This window comes from Pelophylax lessonae, assembly GCF_965119305.1.
Source record: "Pelophylax lessonae genome assembly, chromosome: 6".
In the NCBI taxonomy this organism is placed as follows: Eukaryota; Metazoa; Chordata; class Amphibia; order Anura; family Ranidae; genus Pelophylax; species Pelophylax lessonae.
This window is the reverse complement of record NC_138773.1, coordinates 307975066-307985417: the sequence shown is the minus strand read 5'-3', so window position 1 is coordinate 307985417 and position 10352 is coordinate 307975066. Positions and strand designations below refer to the sequence as shown.

The 10352-nt window shown below is 45.3% G+C and overlaps 1 protein-coding gene across 1 annotated transcript in view; it reads right to left on the bottom strand.

The window, feature by feature from the left end:
- Positions 1-7497: 7497 nt before the first annotated feature.
- The window catches only part of GPBAR1 (G protein-coupled bile acid receptor 1), a 55058-nt gene continuing 52203 nt past the window's right edge, over positions 7498-10352 (bottom strand). The window contains exon 2 of the mRNA XM_082261363.1: positions 7498-8671. Within this exon, the coding sequence (XP_082117489.1) occupies positions 7522-8541 (1020 nt within the window). The 5' untranslated portion in view covers positions 8542-8671 and the 3' untranslated portion in view covers positions 7498-7521. The remainder of the gene's footprint in view (positions 8672-10352) is intronic.

Here is a 10352-nt window from a genome sequence, read left to right as displayed (position 1 = left end):
AAATATCCAGTGAGTGGCAGTTGTGTGGAGGAAAAAAAGCCTTGTTGATGTCAGAGGTCAGAGGAGAATGAGCAGACTGGTTCCAGATGATAGAAAGGCAACAGTCACTCAATCTACCATCTACCAGAATACCATCTCTGAACGCACAACATATCCAACCTTGAAGCAGAAAACTGAGGCTACAATTCGCACAGGCTCACCAAAATTGGTCTGATGAGTCTGGATTTCAGCAGCAGCATTCAGATGGTAGGGTCAGATTTTGGCATAAACTAGATGAAAGCATCCATGTTGCCTTGTATCAACGGTTCAGGCTGGTGGTGGTGGCGGTGTAATGGTGTGGGGGATATTTTCTTGGCACGCTTTGGGCCCTTTAGTACCAACTGAGCCTTGTTTAAATACCACGGCCTACCTGAGTATTGTTGCTGACCATGTCCATCCCTTTATGACTACAGTGTCCCCATCTTCTGATGGCTCCTTCCAGCAGGATAATGCACCATGTCACAAAGCTTCAATCATCTCACCACTGGTTTCTTCACCATGACAATGAGGTCACTGTCCTCCAATGGCCTCCACACTCACCAGATCAGGTCACTGTCCTCCAATGGCCTCCACACTCACCAGATCAGGTCACTGTACTCCAATGGCCTGCACACTCACCAGATCACATCCAATAGAGCACCTTCGGGATGTGGTGAAACGGGGATTGGCATCATGGATGTGCAGACGCCAAATCTGCAGCAACTGCGTGATGCTATCATGTCACTATGGACCAAAATCTCGAAGGAAAGTTTCCAACACCTTGTTGTATCTATTACACCAAGAATGAAGGTAGTTCTGAAGACAAAAGGGGGCCCAACCCGGTACCAGCAAGGTCTATCTAATAAAGTGGCCGGTGAGTGTAGGTGGTAGAGCACTTGGAGGATTGATGGTGTATACCTAGGCTCCTCTTCACTCGAACATCTTCTTTTTGGGACATTTTATATCACTGCCTATGCTTTGAGGCTACTCATGAACTTTTTTTGGGACTACCTATATATTTACATTGGATATCATTTTTGTATATTGCTGTTTTGAGTATCTTAGCACAGCATTTCTTTATATTTCACTTGTATCCAATCACCTCTCTGTCTCATTTTTACTGCCAAGTATTGGAAAAGGCGGTACAATGCCTGGGGCCTGTAAACGAGCCCTGATTGGTATAAAACACACGGGGCCTAATAATATCCTCAGGAACTGTATATAAAGAGGAAGTACAGTCATAATTCTGCTGAAATACATTTTCATTTTCTGTGGCCGATACAGGAAGGATGTCTGGCTGCGAACCCTGGCACAGACCAATACGTGTCCTCCGCTCTCCCCTCTCCCCTCTCTTCCACCACATAGAGAGATACCTATCTCCAAATTTATTACAAATTCACACAGACTTTTTTTTTCAAGGGAACTAACTGTACAGTGTTATTTTACATTTTCTTTTTGTATTAGAATATGCTAAGGTCATTGTAAAGGTTATCAGTATGGTTTCGCAGAATAACCACTTCTGCTTTCACACTTGAATGTACATTATAGATCAGAACTATTTTTACATTTCTGCTATGGGACTGTTTGTATGGTAGTTACTTAGTCATTACCAAAAGCAGAACTAAACTCATCAGCATGAACTATGTTTAATGCTCGTGCTGCTAGCATTTGTAAATAGATAGGAAGGTACATTATATTTACTTATTAAAAACTTTTTTTTTTTTTTTTTTTTACTTTTCTTCAGTTACTTCCTGGTTTCTGGCCTAGGCCAAAATCATACCTCCCAACTTTCTGAGACGGGAATGAGGGACATCAAAGGGCTTCCCCCGTTCAAGTCACCCCTTGTCTTTGCCCCCTATCCACCTCCAAGCACCGTCCCTCGGTTCCACCCTCTACCTTAGGGTGACCAGACGTCCCCAGTTTCCGGGACAGTCCCTGGATTGAGACCAGACGTCCCCAGTTTCCGGGACAGTCCCTGGATTGAGGACACTGTCCCCGGTCCAATTCTATCCCTGGTTTTGTCCCCAGATTCAGGACCGGATTAATGTAGACAGGGCATCCCATGCTGACTGAGAAACAGCCTGGTGGCTCAGATGCAGGGGCCCCCTGCTGGATGATCTCACTGCCGCTCCTGCTGCTGTTCAGTGGAGAAGAGGCAAAACCAAAAATTTACTGTGTGTAGGACTGAGAACGGGAGGGGAGCAGATGGGGGAAGGGGACGTCTGGGTGGACACAGCTGAGGGCAGGGGGGGAGCAGGGGTCAGAGCTGATGCAGCTGCATGGAGAGATGGAGAGTTTAGCTGTTGTGGGGGAAGGGCTAAGAGGTGACTGCAGAGATAATCTGTAAGAGAAGGGTGCATAGGTGAGCTATGGATGTGGGGGCAGAAGTGTCCTCTGTGCATAGCAAACCTCTGAACCCTGCACTTTATACCTAACACCCTCCTGTATATTATGTAGTCTTGTGCCCAGCGCTCTGTGTAATATTCAGTCCTGTGCCCAGCGCTCTGTGTTATATTCAGTCCTGTGCCCAGCGCTCTGTGTATTATGCAGTCATATACCCAGCGCTCTGTGTTATATTCAGTCCTGTGCCCAGCGCTCTGTGTTATATTCAGTCCTGTGCCCAGCGCTCAGTGTATTATGCAGTCCTGTACCCAGTGCTCTGTGTAATATTCAGTCCTGTACCCAGCGCTCTGTGTGTTAAGCAGTCCTGTACCCAGCGCTCTGTGTATTATGCAGTCTTGTACCCAGCGCTCAGTGTATTATGCAGTCCTGTGCCCAGCGCTCTGTGTAATATTCAGTCCTGTGCCCAGCGCTCTGTGTGTTATCCAGTCCTGTACCCAGCGCTCTGTGTATTATGCAGTCCTGTGCCCAGCGCTCTGTGTATTATTCAGTCCTGTGTCCAGCACTCTGTGTGTTATGCAGTCCTGTACCCAGCATTCTGTGTGTTATGCAGTCCTGTACCCAGTGCTCGGTGTAATATTCAGTCATGTACCCAGCGCTCAGTGTATTATGCAGTCCTGTGCCCAGCACTCTGTGTGTTATCCAGTCCTGTACCCAGCGCTCTGTGTAATATTCAGTCCTGTACCCAGCGCTCTGTGTAATATTCAGTCCTGTGTCCAGCACTCTGTGTGTTATGCAGTCCTGTACCCAGTGCTCTGTGTAATATTCAGTCATGTACCCAGTGCTCTGTGTAATATTCAGTCATGTACCCAGCGCTCAGTGTATTATGCAGTCCTGTACCCAGCACTCTGTGTGTTATGCAGTCCTGTACCCAGCGCTCTGTATGTTATGCAGTCCTGTACCCAGCGCTCAGTGTATTATGCAGTCCTGCGCTCTGTGTAATATTCAGTCCTGTACCCAGCGCTCTGTGTGTTATGCAGTCCTGTGCCATTTGCCAATAAAAACATTTAAAAAATGCCCTGGATTTCATTATAAAAATCTGGTCACCTTACTCTAAAGAACAATCTGCATTGGATTGTATGGCTGAATTTGCATCGCATTCAGACACAACTCGCACAGGGCCCTTTTTTGGGTTCGCACCAGAATCGGAACGCATGGGTGTTCACACCTATGCAATCCGATTCATATCCAGACTGACAGTTTGCACTGCGATATGCAAACTGATCTGGGGGTGTCGTTAACTTTGTACTGACACCCCCAGCAATTCGCATATGGCAGTGTGAACCGCCTGCAAGTTGAATTGAATGCAGTGGATTCGCAGGGTTCCCACATCGCATATATGTGAACCGGCACAAAAGGCAGACTTGATTTACCTGCTTGCTTGTATACGATTTTTGAAAAAAAGGCTGCTGTATGCTATTTTCTCCACCAAGATGTCCCCAACAGTGGGATGGGGTGACCACTGTGAGAGCCACGGCAATCACATGATCGGGAAGCTGCTCTGCCTCCAGGTATTAAAACCCACTGAAAGTGATTTAAAGGTACAGACATCTTAACTTTATCTGCTCTATGTAAAGTTTTGGAACAGATCAGTCCTGATCTTCCTCTTCTCAGGCCCCCCACCAGCGTTCTTGGCTCTTCCTCTTCTCCAAGTGCTCCCATAGCAAGCTCATTCCCGAACCCTGGTCTATGTGTCAATAAGACACACAGACCGAGGTTCGGCCCAACCCCTGGCTCCATTCTCACTGGCCAATGGTTTCCTCTGCTGTCTCTCAGCCAATGAGGAGGCAGAGACCTGGGAGAGAAGCTGCTCTCATGCACATCGCTGGATCCCGACCGGCTTTGGGTATTAGGGTGGGCAGACTGTAGTGTACCACTCGCGCCACTGGAGTCAGGTTTCTTTTAATAGTCTGGCCTGGGGGATAAGCTGCTGCTTAAAAAACCCTTCAAGGTGAATGTAAAGAAATGGATGGATGGATGTAAACAGCGCTAAATCCTCCCACCTACTGTATACATATCACTATGTGCAAATACTAACTGTGCAAATATTCCAATATATCATCTGTGCAATATTTAAAAATAACTGTAAATCATAATACTTCAAGTATATAATAAAAAGTTGCTGTACAATATATAGTGCTTTAAATAGTGCTTATAGACCAAAAAGTCGTGCCTGTTTTTGTGCAATATACAAAGTGCAAAAAATGGTGTCACAATAAGGTGCTTGTATCCAAAGCATAGAAATGATATTAAAAGTCTGTGACAGTGAAGACACAAATTACAATGCATATGAAGGTGAGTCCTTAGTGCAAACTGTATCAGCCGGATCAGGTGACGTATACGTGGGTAATAGTGGTGGCACCCTTCAATTCACCGCCGGAATGTAGTAAGATTACACACTTACCAAATGATGTTGATCTAAGCTTCCGATGACGTCATTCCAGTGACGAAATGCGTCAAGCTGCAACGCATGCGGCCCTGCTCTGAACCGCGCACCGACTGCCCCACTTACGGGAAAACGGTGTGGCTCCTAGGACAGCCTAACGGACTAACTGCAAGGTACCGCATAGACACAGAAGCATAGCATGGGCACCAGCATTTGTGTTTTTTAACAGTGTTTGCAGAATTTAAATTTTTTTTTAAATAAAGATGGAGTGTTATTACCATACTGAGCCCTCTTCATTTTTTTGCCCTCCGAGAGTACACATAGGAGACGCACAAGGATATCCATCTATCCACTCCCTAGGATTCCAGTCTGCCAGTGAAAGGAGACCCCCTAAGCCTGTTTTGATCTTTAGCCGGCTTATGCCAGCTTAGATCAACATCATTTGGTAAGTGTGTAATCTTACCACATTCCGGCGGTGATCCGGCTGATACAGTTTGCACTAAGGAGCCACCTGACCTGTGCATCGGCTTCCCCGCTGCCGAGTGGGGGCGGGAGAGCGCCGCCGCCAGCGTGCACTCGCCCCCTAGCTTCCCGCGTGCGACCGACATAGGTCTACGTTGGTTTGTGCAGGAGAGCCACCCTGCCGCAGTAAATAGGCAGCGGGTGGTCAGGAAGTGGTTAAAAGCCATTTAAAGGGCCACCAGAAGGTGGTGTTACAGGGTAAGAATAGGTAAACCTAACACAAAGTTTACTTTATATAATAATCAGAAATTTTGATTTGCCATGCAGTCCCCTTGTTATAGGTTGGCTGCCATTAAAAGTGACTTTTTGTAGAACGTATTTATGTTATTTCAGACCAGAAGTCAATTGTGTTTGGCCCATCAGGCCATTTCATACGGCCATTGCACCTCTCTTGCAGCTGCGGCAGTCCCCAAGTTTCTGCCCCCACCTTGTCTCAGCAGTCGGCAGCAGAGAGGACAGAATTTCTCCTCCAGATCCTGAGGTTTTCCGTGCAGCTGAAGAGAGACTCCTCCCCACTCCCTCCCATCCCAGCAATCCACGGCATAGAGGAGGACATAACTCCTCCTCTCTGTGCAGCCGCCGCACCCCCTTGTCTCCACCTTCTCTGGTCTCATAATTCAGCGTACTCCAGCAGCTGACTGCAGCCCATCTCCAGACCTTGCATTTTCTGCTTCCCAGCTCCTCCTCAGCTTCTTCCCAGCAGCAACACAAAATAAGAGGGGGGGGGTGCACTGTGATGTAAGGGAGGGTGGGGGACTCTTAACATCTGATGTGAGGAGGGGGTAGAGTGCTCTGGACATCTAGCCTTACAGATACAATTGGCCCTTTGAGGGCAACCATAATGCTGATGCGGCATGTAATTAAACTGAGTTTGACACCCCTATTCTATTACAATACCTTTATTTAAAATAAATTACCGCATATACTCGAGTATAAGTCGACCCGAATATAAGCCGAGACACCTAATTTTACCACACAAAACTGGGAAAACTTATTGACTCGAGTATAAGCCTAGGGTGGGAAATGCAGCAGCTACCTGACCCAACTAGACCACCAAGAGACCCAAAACAGGGGCTGCGGGCATGGTACAGGAGATTCAGGGCTGTGGGTGTGGCACAGGAGAATGCAGGGCTGTGGGTATGGTACAGGAGATGGTTCAGGCATGGTACAGGAGATGGTACAGGCATGGCACAGGAGATAGTACAGGCATGGCACAGGAGATGGTACAGGCAAGGCACAGGAGATGGTACAGGCAAGGCACAGGAGATGGTACAGGCATGGAGCAGATGAAACAGGCATGACACAGATATGGCACACATGGTACAGGCATGGCACAGGAAATGGTTCAGGCATGGCACAGGAGATGGCACAGGTGATGGTGCAGGTATGGCACAGATGGAACAGGCATGACACAGATATGGCACAGTTGGTACAGGCATGGCACAGGAGATGGTTCAGGAATGGCACAGGAGATGGTACAGGCATGGCACAGATGGTAAAGGCGTGGCACAGGAGATGGTACAAGCATGAAACAGATGGTACAGGCATGGCACAGATATGGCACAGATGGTACAGGCATGATACAGATATGACACAGATGGTACAGGCATGGCACAGATATGGCACAGATGGTACAGGCATGGTACAGGAGATGCAGTGCTGCATGCATGGTACAGGAGAATCTCCTGTACCATGCCAGCAGCACTGTCTCTCCTGAAGAGAGGCAGGGGCTGCGGAGGAGTCTCACTTACCTTTCTGCCTTACATTTAAAAATGGCGCCGCTTGGCCCCAACACGTCACTGCGCATGCGCCGTCTGCATGGGAATAGTAGAACGTGTATGGGCTTTGCCGAGTGGCAGCGGCGCATGCGCACTGACTGGGGAAAAGGTAAGTAAGACCGTGACTCGAGTATAAGCCGAGGGGGGCTTTTTCAGCATGAAAAAACATGCTGAAAAACTCGTCTTATACTCGAGTATATACCGTAATTTGTTATCTGTTTCTTAATGTTATACACATGTATCCTTTAAACATACTAGCAATACAGTATTTTAACATAATTTAAAGACTATTAAAAAAATCTGGTTTCTACCATCATTTTTTTCCAACACCGCTTTATTAAATAATCCTTTACATCATCAGTGTGCTACAAATGGGGGCAGAGAATTTTTAGGTGAAATCATATAGGACGAAATAAATTATGTAACAAAAGTTAAACCATCTTCAAGTATCTCTTCCTTGCTGACCATGCTGACCATTTTGTGGTCATTTAGGTGATTAACTTTAGGCTTGCAGCAGGATTTGCAGTATTTTTTGCAGAGCGTCCTCCAGAGTTCAGTGTACTGGCGGTGGCAAAGTCCCAAGATCACAGGGACAATGGTGGCACTTCCGCTTCCAACGCATGTGAGCGTGAGGACAATCTTCCAGCTGATATCATATTTCTCCAAGGCCAACACCGAGACCTGAAGGACTGCTATGTAGGGAACCCAACAGACGAGGAAAGTCAAAGAGAAAATGGCAATGCTCTTGGCATAGTTGAGGTCCATCTGGTGCTCTAGCCCCGTGGCTGCTTCTCGTTGGACTGACCGGTGAAGCTTTTTAATCTCCTTTAGCTGTCTCCTCGCCACTAAAAGAATCTTGATGGTAATGAAGCTCATGGCCAGGATGGAAGGGATGACAAGACCATAGGTCTCCACATAAATATAGGCATTAGGGAATACTTCCTTATAGGAGCAGATTGAACTGTCGTTCCAGTTATTCCAACCCAGCATGGGCAGACTGGCAAATGTCAGTGGCAACACCCACACCATAAACAAAGCGAAAGGCACGCAACGATGGACCCAATTGCTCCGATAATGCAAGGGGTATATAATGCACAAGTACTTCTCATAATGAACCATCAGCAAGTTGGCTAGAAATGAAAGAAAGAAAAAATTTGGAGATATGAAAGCAAGGAGACACCAGTGATACCCCAGACTTCTATTAAACCTCATGCGGGGAATGCATGGTAAGAACACGCCTGTAAGGAGGTCCGCAAACAGCAGGCTGAGGAAGAAGTAGTTGGCCGTGTTGTGCAACTTCCTGCTGAAGACAATTCCAATGATGATGAAGAGGTTGGAGAGAATGATGAAGGCAGACAGAGGGGTGGAGAGCAAGATGATTATGCTTTTCCCCTTTTCAGAGTCTGGAAAGTCCGTAGAGTTCACAGATTCCACCATCTCTATATTTCAAGGGGTCAGTGACTTGAACATTTCCTTAACATTTTTTTTTTTTTTTAAAACATTTTCCTGAAGTTTATGAGGGAGACACCAATATTCACCCCAACAATTCATTTTCTTAGCAGGCAATCTGAAAAGAGAAAGAAAAAGCAATATGGAGTCAAAAACAAAGATGTTTTAAGGCAAAGAATCATCGGCTGTGTCCAATCACAGCCCAGAGCTCTGTGTTGGTAAACAACACAGAGCTCTGTACAGAGAGAATGATCTCTCGGTTTCTCATCCCTGCAGGGATAAGAAACGTAGAGATTTATTAGTAAAAGCAGCACACTTTACACATATTACACATAGTTAGGCACATATTTAACCACTTTATCACCCTAGATGTTAGCCCCTTTCAAGCCAGTGTCATTAGTACAGTGACAGTGTATAGTATTATCATTGATCACTGAATTATTGTCACTGGTGATGTCAGTGGCAGTTAGTCAGTTTCCTCCAGCAACACTTAAGCCCCGTACACACGCGTCGAAAATTGGCAGGGAATTTTCGGCCAACGTCCGATCGGCTGATTTCCGGCTTGTTAGTATGATGCTTCCGACAATCAAATTCCGACTTTTCGGCCGAAAAAAAATCTGGTGTGCAGACTATAAAATTTTTGTTGGCCGTCAACACAACGGCCAATTTTCGTGCAGTCAGTACAGATTTCGACAGGGAAAAATCTGATGAGCAAGTCTGGGCATGCTCAGTGAAGAAAAAACACAAAGAAAACAAACCAACACATGACATCACTTCTGAAGTAGAATTTTGTTGGCCTGAGAAAATTCGTGTGCAGTCTAGGCACATTCCAACCAACAAAACACAACTTGGACAAAAGTCGGACGATCGGTCGGCCGATAATCGTTGCGTGTGTACGGAGCTTAAGTGTCAGATTTTCCACCGCACTATCACAGTCCCAATTTAAGTCACTGATCCCGGCCATTAGTGGTATATAAAAAAATATATATAATCCATTATATACCATAGTTTGTAGGCTCTATAATTTTTACGCCACCAATCAATTGGGGTTTTTTTTTTTTTTATCAAAGACATTGTAAAGGAAATTTTTAAGTTCTGTATATGATTGTATTCTATTTTGTATGTATTGCACACTCATTGTTCACACGGTACTATTAATGTTTTCATTACATGTTTGCATTCTTTTGAGTCCTGATTAGAATTAGCCTGCCTATGTTACGCCCCTTGTTACCATAAAACTACAATTGTAATATTAATGTGATACCTACGTAATCATGTGTATAAAAAGCTTCAATTGTGTCAAATAAAGCAGAACAGGGATTTGGAAAGATGCTGAGTATCTTTTGTGTCTGTTCCCTACTGCAGTAGGTATTATTAATTTGGAACCACTAATCAATATGATAGGAGTTGCCTATGTATAAAAATTCCAGAACCATATATAGAAGAATACATTTAGGTTAAAATGTATGACGAAATTTTATTTTTTACTAGATATGTTCTATAGCAGAAAGCAAAAAATATATACAGTCAGGTCCATAAATATTGGGACATCGACACAATTCTAATCTTTTTAGCTCTATACACCACCACAATTTGAAATGAAACAAACAAGATGTGCATTATCTGCAGACTTTCAGCTTTAATTTGAAGGTATTTACATCCAAATCAGGTGAAAGGTGTAGGAATTACAACAGTTTGTATATGTGCCTCCCACTTTTTAAGGGACCAAAAGTAATGGGACAATTGGCTGCTCAGCTGTTCCATGGCCAGGTGTGTGTTATTCCCTCATTATCCCATTT